Here is a 19,828-nt window from a genome sequence, read left to right as displayed (position 1 = left end):
AGGCAGGAGCATTAAAAAAAACAAAAAACCACCTTGGTCATTGAATTGACCAACATTCAAAGACTTTGCAAAGAACTGAGTTGAGAACTCTTAAATCATAAAAATGGTAGTTGTTTTTCCTTAGATGGTGCTGCTAATCAGTGTATTTTCTGTTACACAGACTCCAGAAGCGGTACCCATTACAGGTGATATTTTCAGATCCATTTTTTTTTATAGAATAAGAAAAGACCAGTCTCAAAGAACAGTTTAAAATGAGAAAGTCCTAGGCTGCTATATTGCATATAACTATAGTCACTTCACTGGCAAAAGATATTCATCAGCAAAGCAAAACTCCAGTAGTGTTTCAAAGAGACCTTCTAATCTGCAGAAAACAAATTTGCATGAGAGCAAATTCTCACATGGTCACAAGCACGCAGCCTGATACCAGATCAATCCACTATCCAAACAAGAAACAGAAGCTTTCACTCTACCCTAAAGAGAGGGACTTCTAGCGCAGGAGCATGAGATGGGTGGCTATACAAATTTAATAAATTTCTACAGTAAATAATTTTTATCAAAACTTTTTATAATCTGTTAATCCATTTCCAGTTTAGCTGGCCACGAGACAGCAGATATTTGAAGGGATATAAGGGCCTACAGAGGATGCCCTAAAAAAGATATCGCAGTGGAAATACAAAAATAGTTAAAACTCTTTTTTCTTTTAACAAACCTCTCTGGTGGCACACAAGTTGGATACTTGTCATTAATGATAAAATCCCAGTAGGGCAAAGATCAAAATTGGGTCTTTTAGAGGGGAATTTTTTTTATTTAGTCATTTTACTTTTATATCATCATGCTTCACAAAATTCAAGGGGTAGCGCAGGAATATTATCACATTTTCTATTTTGCCACAAAAGTGGAGGGGGGGTCCTTAAAGAGAAATATATATGGATATCTTGCTCAGTTTGGGGTTAATGGGAAAGAAATCAGGAAATAATGCTACTATAATAGAAAATGATATTGTTAATATCACACTGAGCTTTATTTATCTCTGTGTAGATGATAATGTATGTCAGAACAGAAAGAAACTAAAAAGTCTGTAATTCGGTCATTTAATACAGAATAACAACAGTGGGCAATATATTATTTTGCAGGTAGCCCCTTCTATTGAGAGTGGTTTGAGGTTGGTGTTCTGGTCTCCTGGTTGGTTATATTTTTCCATTATTATTATTTTTAATCTGTGAGCTGCCCCAGAATTGTTGTAGATTCAGGAGACCTCAAAAATTGATTAAACAAACAATTTGTTTATGGCTTCATTATGGAGTTAAACATTATCTTCAATAGTGGAACCTAAGTGAGCTTCTGGTAAAGAAATTGTTTAAGTATTTGGACACCTAGGCGAATAACTTTAGATACAGGCTATTAGTTGTGCCTGTGCTTGGTGACAGTAAAAAAATACCTGCAAATTATGTTGTAAGCAATTTTAGATCCCCTTTCTAATTGGAAAGAGTCTATGACAGACAGTGGAACAAGTTCTTTGCCTGTCTTGCTAACAAGTTGGGTCAGCTTTCACTGTCAGCACTAGGACTAACAACTGTGTCACGATATCTCACTGCAACATGCCACATTCTTGCAAGCTGGGAGCAATGCACTATGGCTGGTTTTCAATCCAATTTGTTGTGTGGTTCCCTTCTTTCCTCTTCTGTTTTTGAGACTCATTCAAATCAGCACTTAGCACACAGGATACATAAATGTAGTATTGTGCAAGAATTTTTAAACTGCATTGAAGCCTGTTTGGTCTGGAATAATGCAAGGAATGTCTACACTCAGCTTGCTTTTTGCTATGATACATATTATATTGTCAGAAGCTCTATTATTTAGGGGAGATTAAAACAGCTGTATGTTACACTGAAGTATTCACTATTCCTTTCACAGACAGAATAACCCAGATTAGTACTTGACCATTTAAATTGTTGAAAAAACCAGATTTAACAACCTGGACTATGTTCTCTTAAACAGGGCATATTGCTAATTAATAATTAACTAATATCATTAAGAGCCACGGTGGCGCAGTAGTTAGAGTGCAGTACTGCAAGCTACATCTGCTGATCATCGGTTGCCAGCAGTTTGGCAGATCAAATCTCAACAGGCTCAAGGTTGACTCAGCTTTCCATCCTTCCGAGGTGGTTAAAATGAGAACCCAGATTATTGGGGGCAATATGCTGACTCTGTAAACCGCTTAGAGAGGACTGTAAAGCACTGTAAAGCGGTATATATGTCTGAGTGCTATTGCTATCATAATTCTTTGGTCATTTACCATGAATTCAACAAATATAAATAATACAAATCAATAAATACAACAGTTTCTTTTCACAGAAAATGGATCATACATTTATTAAAAGTAATTGTAACTTGAAGGCTGCATTGATTACAGCAGTGGATGACTTGCAGATCATCAGCCTCAAATAAACAAATTACTGGCTTTAATTACATATCATTTCATGAATCTGGAATATACTCTACTTTGTATATGAAATATGAGTTCTAGAATATACTGTAATTCAGAAGTTGAAAAATACAAATAATTTGCTGAATAACTTGCTAACTATATCCTGCCAGTATTTTTAATTTCTCCATTTCACAAACTAAAATGTGAAATTAATGTTGAATTTTGAAGGAGTTTAGACCTGGCCAGGGGACTGGGAAAGAATGAATGAATGAATTTTTAGAGAATAATTTTTAGGAAAAAAAATCAGAGCTGAGGAAGAAGTAAGCATAAGAAAGTAATTTAACCCTAGCTTGATTCTATTTAGTATAAGAAAGAGGGGAAAAGAGAATTTTTTATCAGCTTTCACAATTGTGTTATTCGCCCTATTGTTGCAATCCCTGTTATGCATGTTTCTTGACCTCATGAGGGGCTGACAAAATTTAAGTGACTGACCAGACTTAATTAATTCTCAAGTCATGTAAGTCCATTAAGTTTGTGTGGCTATCTCTATGTCTATTTTATGATATTGCTAACTTAATACCATAACCAAAATTATTTCATTGTTATCAGGTATGTTCTACTAGCAGTTGTATTAATCACTAAGCCCTGAATTTATACATATAATATGGGAAGTGCAGAACTTAACAACATGATCATTTCAGCTCTACAGAAATGTGAATTCTTGCTGAAACTAACAATTTCAACTATTTTCAGATGAACTTGAAATTAGTTGCTGAACAATTAACTTTTAGGCACATATAAATCAACTGAAAGCAAGGGTTGCATACAAAATGGCAAGTTTGTATATATACCCCATTCTGTGTAAGACATTGGATAGTTATTTATAAACTCAACTAATGAAAGATGTTTATTCTAGTTTAATTACACTTTAAATTTTCTCAGTTATTTTGGGTACATTAAAGTTGTGTTATCTTACACTAATGAGTATCTAAATATGTCCATGAAATTAAAATATTTTTCCTGTTCAGTGAAAAAAGACTAACAATATCTGAATATCTGAAGCATAATATCTGAGAATCCTGCCATTACCTACTGTAATTTGGTCTAAATTCAGCGTCTTTTTTCAAATTTTGAATTTTCTCATTTAAAGAATCCACTCAAGGAATACAGTCCAGGCAGTATATTAAAATTCGAACACTTTCTCATCAATGACTTTTTGAAATGGGTGGTAGAAAGTAAGTGTCGGTGGTGTAAATGGGACTTATTCTGGGTCAGTACAGCACTGCAGGCTATATTATTTGAAGTCCATGTAAGTTAATAATGGCTGATTCATATATGAGAAATCACATTTGTTTATTTATTTATTATTTATTAGTCGCATTTCTATGCCGCCCAATTCCCTAGGGACTCTGGGAGGTAGAGCAAAAAACAATGCGAACAATATCCCGTAAATTTGGTAGTACAGGGGTTTAAGGCACCCTGTTATTAAGCTGGTTATTAAGACCAGCTGCCTGCAATTACTGCAGGGTTCGAATCTCGCCAAGGCTCAAGGTTGACTCAGCCTTCCATCCTTTCTAAGGTAGGTGAAATGAGGACCCAGTTTGTGTGGGCAATAAGCTGACTTTGTATAAATATACAAAAGGATGAAGGCTATTGCTGAGCACATTGTAAGCCGGCCTGAGTCTTCGGAGAAGGGCGGCATATAAATCAAATTAAAAAAAAAAATTAAAAGAAAACATTAAAAACCCATACACTCCATTCCATGGCCAGGTCTCGCAAGATCGCCGTAGCAAGATCAATGGCCCCAGGCCTGCCAGAAAAGCCAGGTCTTCACCACTTTCTGGAAGGCCAATAGGGTGGGGGCGGTCCGGACCTCAGGAGGTAATTGGTTCCAGAGAGCCGGGGCAGCCACAGAGAAGGCCCTCCCCCATGGGCCCGCCAACCAACATTGTTTAGCTGACGGGACCTGGAGGAGACCAGCTCTGTGGGATTTTACCGGTCGCTGGGAGCTATGCGGTAGAAGGCGGTCTCGAAGATAACCTGGCCCTGGCCATGTAGGGCTTTAAAGGTAATAACCAACACCTTGAATTGCGTCTGGAGACTGATAGGGAGCCAGTGCAGCTCGCTGAGAATTGGTGTAATGTGGGTGTATCTAGATGCACCCACAATAACTCACGCAGCTGCATTCTGGACCAACTGTAGTCTCCGAACACTTTTCAAAGGTAGCCCCATGTAGAGCGCGTTGCAATAATCCAACCATGAAGTGACAAGGGCATGAGTGACTGTGAGTAGACCCTCCAAGTAGGGTCGCAATTGGTTCACCAGGTGAATCTGTGCAAAGGTCCCCCTAGCCACAGCTGTCAGATGTTGTTCCAATCTTAGCTGTGAGTCTAGGAGGACACCCAGATTGCGAGCCTGTTCTGAGGGGGACAATTTCTCCCCCGCCCACAGGACCAAGGATGGACAATCGACATAAGGAGGCAGTACCCATAGCCATTCGGTCATGTCTGGGTTAAGTCTGAGCCTGTTGACTCCCATCCAGGCCCTCACAGCCTCCAGGCACCGGCACATCACATCCACTGCCTCACTGAACTGACGGTGGGTGGAGATATATAGCTGGGTATCATTAGCATATTGCTGATATCCCACCCCATATTGTCAGATTATTTCACCCAGCAGTTTCATGTAGATGTTAAATAGGAAGGGAGAGAGGACCGAGCCCTGAGGCACCCCGCAAACGAGGGGCCTAGGGGTCAACCTCTGTCCTCCTACCAACACTGACTGTGACCAACCAGAGAGATAGGAGGAGAACCACCGCAACACAGTGCCTCCCACTCCCAACTCCCTTAGTCGTCCCAGGATACCATGGTCAATGGTATCGAAAGCTGCTGAGAAGTCAAGTAGCACCAAGATAGAGGTGCGTTATTTTATTTACCAGCTGAGCTCATTATTTCTGGACTATCTGACTCTCCGTACCTTGCCAAGAATTGTTATCAGAAGCTACTACGCATGTCCATCCTCCCACATTCCTTCACTTGCTTCTCACCTCTCTTTCTTTTGTTCTCCTGCCAGCAAGGTCCGTCTTGGACCGGCAGGAAAATACTTTTCAAAAATGTAACAATTAACTTTTCTTAGTTAGTGAGGTGTTTTATTTTCTTTATAACAAATAATTGAGTTTTATTAGAAACCTTCCTCGAGTTTTTTTTTTTGGATTATTGACAACTTGGATTAAGCCACGACCCATCTCCTCTAAACCAGGGTAATTAGTCCCAGAGCCAAACATGGGATTAATAAATGCCCTGACAACTGATAGCACGAGGATGGTCTGATTTATGGCTTTTTTCCTTGTTTTGTTACTTCTGATAAGAGCGCATAGGCAATTAGTTTTTAGCTACTGAGGTACGCTAATTATATTGCTAAGATGCCGAAACAGAAGAAAAAAGGAAAAATGAAGCCCAGAGCTTTATCCTCTTTGGAAGAAGAACAGGAGATAGTAACGCCCTCAAGTTTCCAGCCTCTTGCTACGGCTACGCAATTGGAACAAGAAGGTGCCATGGGTGAAGAAGATCTGAAAATGCCTTCGGAAACACATCAAAGGACAGATATCAGAACAGCTGCTTTTGAAGATAATGAACTGCGACTGAGGTCGGTAGCTTCTTCTTCTCAATTTGCATGCTATGAATCTATTCTACCAGAGCCCACAGATTACGATGTGCTTGGTGCCAGGCCAAGAAAGTTTCCACAAACGGCAAAGCTTTTTCACCCCCACGCAGAGAGAGAAGTAATTCATTACTCTTCTCAAAGCCCTGAGCTCACCCAGCGTGAGATGGCCATCAAATCCTATCGTGAGCATGTAAAATATTATGAAAATGAACTGTCTCGATTTAAGAGAGATTTGTTTATGCTTGAGCATGATAAGGAAGAATCCCGTGACTTAAATTTTTTAAAAAGCGCCATATTGCCTTCTTCTCCAGAGCCAAAGACACTCCCCCTGGTGGATTCTGTGTCAGGCCAATTAAGGCAAAGAGCACTGCACACGTCACATGAAAGTCTCCCTGATCAAGTTACATATAAACATGCCACGTCTGCAAAGCTGCCCAAAGGTGCAGCACCATCTGCTGGCAAAAGTAATTTACTACAGGAAGCTGAAAGAGAAAAGAGCTTAGATGAACATTTTAAATTACTACAGCAGACCCTGGCAAACCTGTCTCTAACTCACTCAGAGATTCAAGCTGAAATGCCACAAGTGTCTCCAAGGGCTCAAACTCCAACACCCCCTGGTGGTGATGGTGCCTTTTTAGATGGAACAAAGCAAAGGCAAATGACTGCATCTCCAGCAGGTCATGCCAATATTGCAGATCAAGCACAAATGGCAACTGGAACACAGCAGATTCCAGTGCATCAGCCACAGCAGCTACAAATGCCTGCATATGTGCCCCAGCCACAAGTGCAAATAGGGCCACCTCCTGGCCCGCCTCCAATGGCACAACCAAGACCATTTTTAGGTCCACAACAGGCACAGCAAATACCACAGGCATTTCTGCCAGCACAGCCAGCATACCAAGTGCAGGCTCCTCACCAGGCATTTTCTGTCTCTCCACTAACTGGTGAGTCAAAACTAAAAATGTCAGGACACAATTACAAAGCCTGGGTCAGTGAGATTACATTATTGCTTCTTAGAGAAGGCAGTCACTGTATGGTTTTTAACCCACCTGCTCAACCATGGGACTATGCAATAAGAGATTTAGAGATAAGGGCTCGTACAACATTATTGATGTCCATGGATACTGAACTGCAGGTCACTTTTCCACCAAATACAACAGCCCGACAAATTTGGGCTGAATTGGAAAATTGCTACAGGCCTATCTCAATTGAATCTTCATGTTTACTCATGTCTGAACTCCACGGTTCGAGATTGAAACCCGGTGAACAAATTGGAGGACATTTGACCAAACTGAAAGGTCTGAGAACAGAATTGAGAGAAAGAGGCCATAACATTGAAGATATTCAAATGATCAGCATCATTATTAACTCTTTGAACTATGAATGGAAAGATGCTGTTACAAAGATTAACCAAGTCCCTATTGCTCAACGCACAGTGGACAATGTTTGTAGACTTTTAATTGAAGAAGAGGCATTCATGCTAGCTACTCCACACTTGAGAGGACCACCCGCATCAAAAGCTCCAGCTAGGCGCCCCTTCCGAGGAAGGACCTACACTCCAAGGATGCCAAGATGCAACACCTGCAATCGTGTGGGACATGCCACCCGGGATTGTCCCCAACGAGTTCCAGCTCCCGTCACATACCAGCCCAGAGGAACAGATTCCAGAGGCAGAGGCAGAGGTGGTAGACAAGGTCGTCGTGGTCCCCGGCGTGATCCACAAACTCCACTCGCCACATTGGCTTTAACCAATGATCCACAACCTCAACCAGAGTACGACAGACGACTCCTGTGGACTTTGGACAGTGGTGCAGCATTGCATGTTACCTACAGAAAGGAACTTTTCACAGAGATGCACGAGCCTGAACCAGAACTACGTGAACTTTATTCTTTTTCAAATCATTCTTGCCAGGTCAAAGGAAAAGGAACTGTTTATGTTGAAGAGCTCGATGCATTCATTCCTGATGTTTATTACATACCAACAGCAACCAGTAATTTGCTTAGTCAGTATCACTTGTCTAGAATGTTAAAGTTCCAAGTTCACCACCTTGAAAAAGCAAGTTACATAGTTAAAGATGGAGATATTGTTGCTGAAACTATATTAATTGGTGGTGTTTATTACTTAAAGCCAAAGCCTAAAACACAAACACAGGCAAGTATGCAAACTCCAAAAAGGCAGAGCACAGGCCCAGAGAGAGATGCTCCAGTGAGAGATCCTGTTGCTACCCCTAAGGCTCCTAAAGCCAACAAAAATAGAGTTGGTAAACAGGTTGCTCAGAGCAAGCCTGAGGTTCCGCATAAAAATGTTAATGTTGAGAATTCACTAACTGGTAAACCTTTGCATTCCAGGTGTATCCATAAATGGCATAGAAGATTGGGGCATGCCAGTTTCCGTGTTCTTAGGAAGATGCCGGAGTTCACAAAAAGTTTGGATCTAAAGGGGTGTAAGGTGTTTTTGGATTGTGCTGTATGCAAGAAGGCCAAATCCAAAGCAGCAGCCATTCCCAAACGCGCTACACGCCTGTCAACACGCATTTTTGATTTGGTTCACACTGACATAGTTGGTCCTTTCCCACCATCATTTGGTGGTAGAAAATATTTTCTAACAATTGTTGATAATTACTCTAGATATGGATATGTATATCCTATGAAAGAAAAATCAGAGACCTTTCAGATCTTTAAAGACTTTGCAACCCTTGTTTCTACCCAACACCAAGTTCGCGTCGCCAGAATCCAGAGTGATCGTGGTGCCGAGTTCATGTCTCAGCATTTCCAGGACTGGATGCGTAAGAATGGAATTATTCATCAGACTTCGGCTCCTTACACACCAGCTCATAATGGAGTCGCAGAACGAAGACAAGGGGTACTGCAAACCATGATGCGTTGTCTCCTAGAAGACGCCAACCTTGGTAAGATATACTGGGGTGATTTATTTTCCCAGAGATGATACTGCTGATGCTACGCAGATTGATGAACAAGATTCCACTAATTCTTCTCAACCCGATGTTCCGTCTTCGCAAGCCGCGGATGCTGACGCTAGCGACGAAAGTGAGGACGAGGACGAAGCAGAAGAAGACTGGACAGTTGTTCCGAGACGCTCCAAGAGGGCCACAAAAGGGATCCCTCCACAACGATATTCTTGGCAACTGACAAAAGCACCCTTGCCTTTGATTTGCAACGTTACGCTTCCACCTGATAATTTCACACAAATCAACCAGCTCCCTGATTCAGAGCAAGACAAATGGTATGATGCAATGCAGGTTGAAATGGACAGTCTAAAGAAACTTAAAGTATTTACACCTGCAAAACCTCCAGCAAACAAAAAGGTCATTGGCACTCGATGGGTCTACAGAATCAAAAAGAAACCAAATGGTGAGTCATTGTACAAAGCCAGACTTGTAGCTCAGGGTTTCGCTCAACGTTATCCTGAGGACTACACAAATACCTACTCACCGACAGTCAGAACTGAGAGTGTAAAAATTGCTTTAGCAACTGCAACTATCCTTGGTTTAGAAGGTTTCCAGTTTGATGTTGACACGGCTTATCTACATGCAGACCTAGACGAAGAGATCTACGTGAGAAGTCCTCCAGGATTCCGACAGCAAGAAGGGGATACCTGGTTCCTAAACAAAAGTCTCTATGGTCTGAAACAATCTGGTTTAATGTGGTACTTATGACTTACTGACAAACTAAATTCAATGGGCTTTATTAAGTCCGAAACTGATGAGTGCGTGTTCACAAAAAGATCTAACAATGCATATGAGATAGTTCTTGTTTATGTTGATGATATTGTTTATATTGGTCCAAATAAGCAAATGAGTGAAATTTTTGCCAAAGCTTTGCAGAGATACTTCACATTGAAATCATTGGGTCACATTAGCACTTATTTGGGTGTTCAGATTGAAAAGACACAGAAGGGGTTTAGTCTTTCACAAGAAGATAAAATTGAACAAGTTTTGCATCATTGCAACATCAAAGATGCTAACACAACAAAGACACCCATGCAAACAGATTTTCACAACTTGACACAAGAAGAAAGTCCTGAGTTCGAGGATCAAACACTTTATCGTTCAGTCATTGGGTCACTGTTATACATTAGTAGTTGGACCAGACCCGACATTGCACTTAGTATTAATCTCTTATCACGACACGTAGGTAAGGCAAAACAGTTTCATTGGACATGTATTAAGAAATTATTGAGATACCTAAAATACACCAAACATCTGAAGTTATCGTTAGAACCAACACATACTGATTATGCAGAATTATGTTGTTATGCAGATTCTGATTGGGCAAGTGATAAGAAATCACGCAAAAGTACTTCAGGTTATATGATGTTCTTAAATGGATGTCCTGTTTATTGGCAAGTACGTAAACAGAATTTTGTTTCTTGTTCATCTACTGAAGCTGAATATGCTTGTGTTTCAGATGCATGTAATTCCTTAACTTGGTTTGATGCTTTAGTCACAGATATCTGGACACACCCGATCCGACCAATCACCGTGATGGAAGACAATGAATCGGTGGTTTATATTTCTGAATCACATTTTACAGGTTCCAGGTCCAGACACATTGACATTCGTTATCAAAACATAAAACATTTAGTGAAAAAAGGTTTTGTCAAAATGCAATATGTATCTACACATGATCAAATTGCTGATATGCTCAACAAACCACTTCCAGCAGCTCAACACGAGTATCTGCGTGAGAAGATGTGCCTTATTTGATGATGAACTGATATTCGCTCAACTGGCAAAAGAAGGGGAATGTCACTGCGTTATTTTATTTACCAGCTGAGCTCATTATTTCTGGACTATCTGACTCTCCGTACCTTGCCAAGAATTGTTATCAGAAGCTACTACGCATGTCCATCCTCCCACATTCCTTCACTTGCTTCTCACCTCTCTTTCTTTTGTTCTCCTGCCAGCAAGGTCCGTCTTGGACCGGCAGGAAAATACTTTTCAAAAATGTAACAATTAACTTTTCTTAGTTAGTGAGGTGTTTTATTTTCTTTATAACAAATAAATGAGTTTTATTAGAAACCTTCCTCGAGGTTTTTTTTTTTGGATTATTGACAACTTGGATTAAGCCACGACCCATCTCCTCTAAACCAGGGTAATTAGTCCCAGAGCCAAACATGGGATTAATAAATGCCCTGACAACGACCCCCATCTCGAGCTCGCCAGAAATCATCCATCAGCGTGACCAAGGCAGTTTCCGTGCTGTAGCCAGGCCTGAAGCCAGACTGAAAAGGGTCCAGATAATCCGTTTCATCCAATGACCACAGGAGCAGAAGTGCCACCACTTTCTCTACAACCTTTCCCACAAAAGGTAGGTTGGAGACTGGCTGAAAGTTCTTTAATTCTGCTGGGTCCAGGGAAGGCTTCTTGAGGAGGGGCCTTACAACTGCTTCCTTTAATGGTTGCGGGAAGGACCCCTCCCTCAAGGACGCGTTAACTAAAGCCTGGAGCCAGCCTCGTGTCACCTTCCTGCTGGCCGAAACCAGCCAGGAGGGGCACGGGTCCAACAAACAAATGGAGGAACTCATCGCACCTACAGCCTTGTCCACTTCCTCAGGAGTCACCGGCTCAAACTCCTCCCAACTCGCCCCCATCATCTCGGTCGGTATTGCCCAATCAGAGTCCAGGTCCATCAGGATCTGAGCGACTTTATCCGACAGAAACTGCACAAACTCCTCAGCTCTAACTTCTCCTTTGCTCCCCCTGCATTAAGGAGGGAGCGAGTCATCCTAAATAGGGCAGCTGGGCGAGAATCAGCGGATGCAATAAGTGCGGAAAAATGTGAGCACTTTGTCGCCCGTATCGTCACTAAATAAGTCCTAATAAAGGTTCTCAAGAGTATTTGGTCAGATTCGGATTTACTGGTCCTCTAGCGTTGCTCTAGACGTCTCTTCTGGCACTTCTTCTCCCGGAACTCCTTGGTAAACCAGGGAGCTTTCCTGGATTCACTGCCATTGAGAGGCCGCAAAGGTACAATCCAGTCCAATGCCCCGGACGCCGCCCTATTCCAGGCAGCCACTACGGTCTTGGCCAGACTGTGGACAAGGGAGTCAGGTATCTCCCCAAGCTCCTTCTGAAACCCCTCAGGGTCATTGGGCATCTGGGGCGGAACCACTTAATCAGCTCTGTCTCCCTGCGATGGAGGAGTGGCATCTTAAAGTCCAACCTCAACAGGAAATGATCTGACTACGACAAGGGAAAAACCTCTATACCCCTTAATTCCAGATCCTGTCTCCACTGCCCCAAGAGAAACACCAGGTCGAGCGTGTGTCCCCCCTCATGGGTCGGACCCTGAACTACTTGGGTCAGGTTCATGGTTGTCATGGAAGCCATGAACTCCTGAGCCACATCTGAGGATTCGCCAAGTGACAGCAGGTTGAAGTCCCCCAGGTAGAATTCCCATAAGGGAATTCTACCACCAACCCGGCTGTTACCTCTAGCAGCACAGGCAAGGCTGTTGTCACACAGCTGGGAGGCAGGTACGTCAGCAACAAGTCCAAATGAACCCATGAGTCCAACCTCAAGAGGAGAGACACACACCGAACAATCTCCGCGGCAGGGATCCTGCGAGGACAAAAACTCTTCCGGACAATAGCTGCCACTCCTCCACTCCTTCCCTGGACTTGTGGCTGATGCAATATCTGAAACCCATCTGGGCAGATCTCTGAGAGGGGCACACCCCCCTCCTGGTCCAGCCACATCTCAGTTATAAATGCCAGGTCAGCCCCCTCCTCCAGGATTAAATCCCGAACAAAGGGAGCCTTGTTAACAACAGACCTGGCATTAAACAGCAGCAGCCTGAGGCCAGGGCCCTGACATCCCAAGTCACCAGGTATACAAGGTGTGCCCAGTGAACCAAAACCAAAGGGGCCGGAACAAGTAATCGCTTTGAAGGAGCGAATCCTAGTTCCCCGAGAGCAGCCTACCCTTGGCTCCCGCCATATCTACCTCTCCCAGTCATAACCGCAATGGAACATGGAAGTTATTAAAACATATTAAGGGAGGGGAGAGGTAGATGAAATATTTTTTAAATTTGAAACACGAATCTTGCAAATCTGTGCATTAACTGCAAAAATGAAACAAATCTTAGCAATGTGATATTTAATTTGAAATTTAAGAAGTTTCTTCTACCCTCAGGATGCCACTCTAAAGCATTCCATGCCCAAACAACTAGACACAAAGATAGTTTTTTCCGTCATATCATCACTCTGCTAAACATATAATTCCCACAGCACTGTCTTATGCCTAAAGATATCTAATCACGTAGCAGGACTGTATTACTATTATCCCTCTCAACTTTCCTATTACCTTCTCCTGTTGGTATCTTATGACTATCATTTTGTTGGTTGTGTCATATGATTTATTTGTACCTTATGATTTATGATTTATCACTGTGTATACTGAGAATTTATAAACCAGAGACAAATTCCTTGTGTGTCCAATCACACTTGGCCAATAAAGAATATTTTATTTTGTTCTGTTCTTTAAAAAAGCTGAGTCCAAATATAAAAATAAATTTAAAACATTTTCAATCGTCTAGCCATCAAAATGAAGCCAGCAATTTAGCTGGGGGGGGGGAGGAAGCTTAAACATGAACTTCAAAATTAAATTTAAAGACAGATGGCTGTGTAAAATCTGAGACATTATCACTGTTGTGAAGTTTAAGACACCTATACAGAACATATTTAACTATGTGCTTGTCATATAAACTAAGCCAAAAAAAGAGATGTAGAATCTGTCTTAGATCTATTCCCATGTATAGTTCAGTCTATCCTTACTTATAAAGTTGCTCCTTCATTTTTTTCAACTGCAGAATGTAAACATACTGAATCATTTCAAACCTTGCCATTAAAATTGATGGGCCTCAGCTTGTGATCAGAACTGGATCCAAAGACATCAGAAAAGTCTCCCCCTAATGGCTTCCAGTTGTGCAGGATCCCACTCCATCATAATCATCTCTGATGGCTGTGGTTTACCTGAATCTGTAATCCAACACTTCTGAAATAGCCCAAGGCTGAAGTTCTACCCAGGGTCATTTGTAGCAATGTTTTTAAGATACTATAAACATATGTCCCAGGGGGAATAAGTTAGCCAATATAGGAGGAAAACATAGGGGTTTTTTTCTTCATCATCATCCAAAGTTTCACAACTGAACCACAGACTACCCAAAAATACAACAACATAGAAACTGCAATATAGATTATTAATAAAATCATACTCTGGTGATTGTTTATCCATACCTATCAAAAGCTCCACAACCTTCACCTCATTTAAGGGCATTTTGAATTTTTGGAAGCTTATCATTACGCTCATGGTGCCATTTTACAATCAGTTCTCATTGGTATATGAGAAACCTACCCCTCAAACTGGATAATGAGAAACTCTGATAGACAATATCTGTTCTTTGCTTGCCTTCCATCCCAAAGCCAATCAGCTTTGGCCCAGATCTCTTCAAATATTAAGCACAGATTGTAGAATGAAGCAAAATATACCAGGTGAAGCCCTGTACCATTAAATAAGATTATATCTGACAATCAACATGCCATTTAGTCTCTTATACACAAGTCTCAATCAGAAATTGTCTAATGAATTTCTCAGTAAAAATATATGTACACACACACACACAGAGAGAGAGAGAGAGAGAGAGAGAGAGAGAGAGAGAGAGAGAGAGGAGAGAGAGAGAGAGAGAGAGAGAGAGATGTGGGTGGGTGGGTAATCTTACATAGGTCCGGTCAGTATGGATATATTCAGACAAACATAATACACAAAAATCATTAGTAGTTCTATAAATAGACATCAAATATAGATTCACCTTAACATTTAATTCATCATTTGACTGCAGGACAGAAATTAAACATGCAAACACACACACACAGGTACATGCATATTTATACACATAAACATACATACCCTCCTGTTCAGTTCTCGTCATCTCCTCTAGTTTCTTTTGTTTCAAGGTGTCCACCACATCGGCAAGACTTCCTTTGCGGCGTTCTGGAGTTCCAAAATTAACACTGGTCATTAGCTCATTGCGATCACGACCACTTTCTTCGGGCTTATGTGGTGAGGTAGAAGTATTTCGGAAGGAATATAAGGAACATAACTTATTATTTTCTGACTCCTGTAAAGAAATAAGACAATAATATAATATTTAATACATTATAACAGGATGTCTGTTATAACTCAAAAGCAATTGAATAATTCAAAATATTATACTGAACTAAACCATTTTTTTAATTACTTTTAAAAGTAATTATTTTGGCTGTTGATAAAAAAGAACTTTAATTCTGCAGTATGCTTTTGACTAGCTCCGGAAGAAGAAAAAATCATCTATTTTTCATCTGAGTCTTAGCCCATAAAAGGAAGAGTCCAAAGGCTCCAAAAGCTATATATATATAAATTCAAGGGAACTAGGAAGTTCTTAAACTAGAGGAACTTTTTGACTCAAAATAAAGTTGTTGTGTATCTTGAAATGATGAGCTAATTACCTGAACTTAAAAGTTAGATAGAATTCCAACATGTTCTCTCTATCACTCTTCCACAGCCTGATTAATTGGTGAAACACCTCCTCCCCCAAATACACAGAGACTCCATTGTCAATATAATTTACAGACACATGGTCTGAGGCATGGGATGAAGAAAACATTAGTAATAATTCTATTTAATCCTTCTCTTAGTCAGAAGCTCAAAATCTTCAAAATTTCTCAGGCTTTGCCTGTAAGCTAGCTCACTTATGGTTTTCTTTTCTAGAGCTGTTAAAAAATCAATGATTTGGAAGCTTTTGTATAATTCCAACTGTGGCCATCTAGCACTAAATGTGCACAGGTAAATATATGAATTACTACTAATGAAAATTCAGGTCTATGGTATATTTCAGTAAGTTCATTCCAGCAGCACATTAAATCATATGTTCTAGAGTAATAATATAATATGATGTAATAATATAATATAATATAATATAATATAATATAATATAATATAATATGAATAACGTAACATAACATAATATAAATTTTCATTCTATTTCGAAGAATAGTTTGGGGATAAATTAGGAAAAAAATTTGGACAGAATTTAAAACCTAAGTTTCTTCTGAAACTTGACTATCCAAATAGGATTTCAAACATTGTGATCAACACTATGAAATGAAATAATGGCAAATAGGTTATAAAAGTAAGCTTCATTTTTATTTTTTCAGTAATAGGGATTCATCACTGCTGATGGTAGGAAGCACTTTCTTTAAAGTCTGAAGTAGGATAGAGACCATTTTCTCATATACTTAATACACTGACCGTGGTAAAAACTCTGATGATAAATTTCATAAACCTAAAAATAATGTTTATTTTTCACAACATGTCACAGTTTCTTAGGCATTAAAAAAAAAAAGAATTAATAGAGAATATAAGTACTCAGGACTCAATTTTTCTTAAAACTTAAGAAAGATAAATATGCACCTGAAATTGGAGTTAGTTAGTTATTTCTACTTCAGCATAGCTAATCATAGTACTCCCCAGCTCTCAAAATGTTTAAAATTTAAATCTGATTCAATGGTATCCCGATGTTATCTCCCAGCTTAAAAAATAAATGAATTTATGCAGCTACTAGTTTCATTGTGTTATGGCTGTGCAAGAAATAATTATACCACTTAGGTTTAAGTATTTCATTTTAATCTACATGTCATAGGGATTTTCAAACTTTACAGCACAAAAACTGCCCACCGAGCGCTTGCACAGTAAAAAGAGAAGCAAAGCTTGGAGGTAGTTTTGATGTTGCATATTTTGTTCAGACAAAGCAAAACATCTGTCAAAACTCACTCCCATTTTGTCTGTAAAAGACAGAACAAAAAACAGCACTCACCCTTTGTTTGGAAGGCAGATCAGATTTAAAACATTACTATTGTAACGCTCTCTACATGGGGCTCCTCTTGAGGAGCACTCGGAGGCTCCAATTGGCGCAGAGTGCGGCCGCGCGGGTGGTGACGGGAGCGATGTGGCGCTCCCATGTAACACCTCTCCTGCGTGAGCTGCACTGGCTCCCGATGGTCTTCCGAGTGCGCTTCAAGGTTCAAGGTTTTGGTTACCACCTTTAGAGCACTCCATGGCTTAGGACCTGGTTATTTACGCGACCGCCTGCTACCACCAATAGCCTCCCACTGACCAGTACGCTCCCATAGAGAGGGCTCCTCCGGGTGCCGTTGGCCAAACAATGTCGACTGGCGGCCCCCAGGGGGAGAGCCTTCTCTGTGGGGGCACCTATTATCTGGAACGAGCTCCCCCCGGAGATACGGAGGATCCCGGATCTGCGTACCTTCCATCGCACGCTCAAGACTTTCTTATTTCATCAAGCTGGCCTGATCTAAGTCTTTCCCCTTTTTAAATGGAAATTTTAAATTTGGTTTTGAATTATTGGGGTTTTAAATTTGTTCAGCCAAATTATTTAATTCGTTTTATTTTATTTTAAATTTTGTATTTATATGTTTTATTCTATGGCTGTTCACCGCCCTGAGTCCTTCGGGAGTAGGGCGGTATATAAATTCAATAAAATAAATAAATAAATAAATAAATAAATAAATAAATAAATAAATAAATAAAACAAATCTTGCAACTTTCCCCTAAATGCTACCGGCACACTCTTGATTTTTGATCCATAGTCTGACAACAGACTGCAGCAAATCTGGCTTCTAATTCTGCTTGCCGAAAGCCAGCTCGGAAGGTTACAAATGGTGGTCACCTGAATCCGGGACAGCACAACTGTCATATATTCATGCCAGTTGCCAAGGACCCAAATTTTGATCATGTGACCTTAGGGATGTTGCAACAATCGTAAGTATGAAAAATGTTCATAAGTCACTTTTTTCATTGCCATTGTAACTTCGAGTGATGACTACACGAATGGTGGTAAGTCAAGAATTGGACTATGATGGGACTACAGCTTCTTATTCATGCCAGTGATTCCACAGGATCAAAATAATCCTTGGCTTCTGCTTACTACTATTTTTAAAAGATGTTAACAGAATTAAAGCATCAAAATGCACACAAAGGAGTAGATTTAAAATAAATATAATCTCTACTGCAGGTATTCCTATAATAGTAAGATTCCAATCATCATGTTTCCCTCACAAGACAAGGGTTACCAGTTCAAAACCAAGTAGAAACAACCTTTTTTAATTCTTATTTTTCTTTTCCATTGAGCATTTCCACTCAGCAAAAAACCCCAAAAAACTTGTCCACCAGTGGACCATTGAAATGCTGGCCCTTATTTATTTACTTACTTACTTAGTTGTCCAGCCCTAGGTAAATCCATTTGGTTCAGGAGCTGGGGTGAAACCCTCCTACCTCAAGTGACAGCAAGAATGGTGAAACGGTCCACTGGCAAACTGGTTAAAAAAAAAGCAGTAAAGTGGGTAGCTCAGTAAAAGAAAAATGGTGACTTAAAAAAATGTTTCTGCCCCGTTTCAAACTCTAAAAACCATGATAAGCAGTAAGCTGCAGTGGAAATTGAAGGCTCAACCTAATGAGCCATGGTGGCGCAGTGGTTAAAACGCAGTACTGCAAGTTACTTCTGCTGACTGCCAGCTGATTGCAATTTGGCAGTTCAAATCTCACCAGACTCAAGGTTGACTCAATCCTTCCGAGGTCAGTAAAATGAGGACCCAGATTGTTGGGAGCAATATGCTGATACTGTAAACCACTTAGAGAGGGCTGTAAATCACTGTGAAACAGAATAGAAGTCTAAGTGCTATTGCTATTGCTAAGAAAGTAACTTAATTCAAAATAAATGGGCCTGAATGATAACATGTGCCTATCACGTTGACCAGTGTTTCAAATCCTTAAGAACTTTAAGATTTGTGGACTTAAAACCCCAGAATTCCCCAGTCAGCATGCCAAGATTGAGAAATATCAATTAAGGCCATTTGATATATTGCAGTATTGCTATTGAGAGCATGATCAATATTCGTAGAACTTTAAAGTCCTAAATATCTTAAAATATGCTTCCAGATATAATCTTAACTGAAGTTTACATTTTGTGAATGCTAAGATTCTAATGTGATTTGCTGTTTTTTATTTAGTAATTTTTTTTTCTTAATTTTTAACATTTTCTTAAGTTTAATTTTCCTAATTTTGCGATCATGTTTGGCTATAAACAAATCAACTGAATAATTCTCCAAGTTGGCCTGGACACTCACTTCAACCATCCTAGACATGGTATAGTCTTTATGTGGTATACACCAGATAAATTGATTTATTCCATTTCATATACATACACTGTTGTAAGAAATTATGTGTGAATATAGATTTCCTTTATACGTTCATTATTGGGTTTTCCTGCATATGTCCTTAACCATACAGCATCAGTATATTACAGCAAACTATTGTATTTTATAATAACATGGCCTTCACGTGGAGGCAACTTGAAAGAATGAATTATTTCTGCTGTAGAGCATGAATCAATAGAAAGAGAAGTCTTTATAATATAGTGGTTAGAAAGGTTTTTTTTTTCCAATTTTGATATTATTCTTTAGGAAACATTAATTGAACTGAAGTTCATTGATCATCGAATGTTCTTGAAAATCCTTTGTCATTTTTGGCAAAGAAAAATTGTAAGGAAATGACTCCTCCCCCCTCATTATATATTTGTATGTATGTATGTATGTATGTATGTATGTATGTATGTATGTAGATATACATGTACCATGTTTCCCAGAAAATAAGACCCTGT

The 19,828-nt window shown here is 40.0% G+C and overlaps 1 protein-coding gene across 13 annotated transcripts in view; it reads right to left on the bottom strand.

Annotated features, from left to right (window-relative positions):
- Positions 1 to 19,828, bottom strand: part of SOX6 (SRY-box transcription factor 6) — a 498,819-nt gene that overhangs the window by 249,223 nt on the left and 229,768 nt on the right. For all 13 annotated transcript variants that reach the window (XM_070933721.1, XM_070933755.1, XM_070933739.1 and 10 more), the window contains one exon: positions 15,022 to 15,232. In XM_070933721.1, the coding sequence (XP_070789822.1) occupies positions 15,022 to 15,232 (211 nt within the window). The remainder of the gene's footprint in view (positions 1 to 15,021; positions 15,233 to 19,828) is intronic.

Source organism: Pituophis catenifer, unplaced genomic scaffold (genome assembly GCF_029215685.1).
Source record: "Pituophis catenifer annectens isolate HBS135680 unplaced genomic scaffold, rPitCat1.0.hap2 SCAF_1, whole genome shotgun sequence".
NCBI classification, from domain to species: domain Eukaryota; kingdom Metazoa; phylum Chordata; class Lepidosauria; order Squamata; family Colubridae; genus Pituophis; species Pituophis catenifer.
Note: the sequence above shows the minus strand (reverse complement) of the source record. Positions and strands in the feature narration are given on the sequence as shown.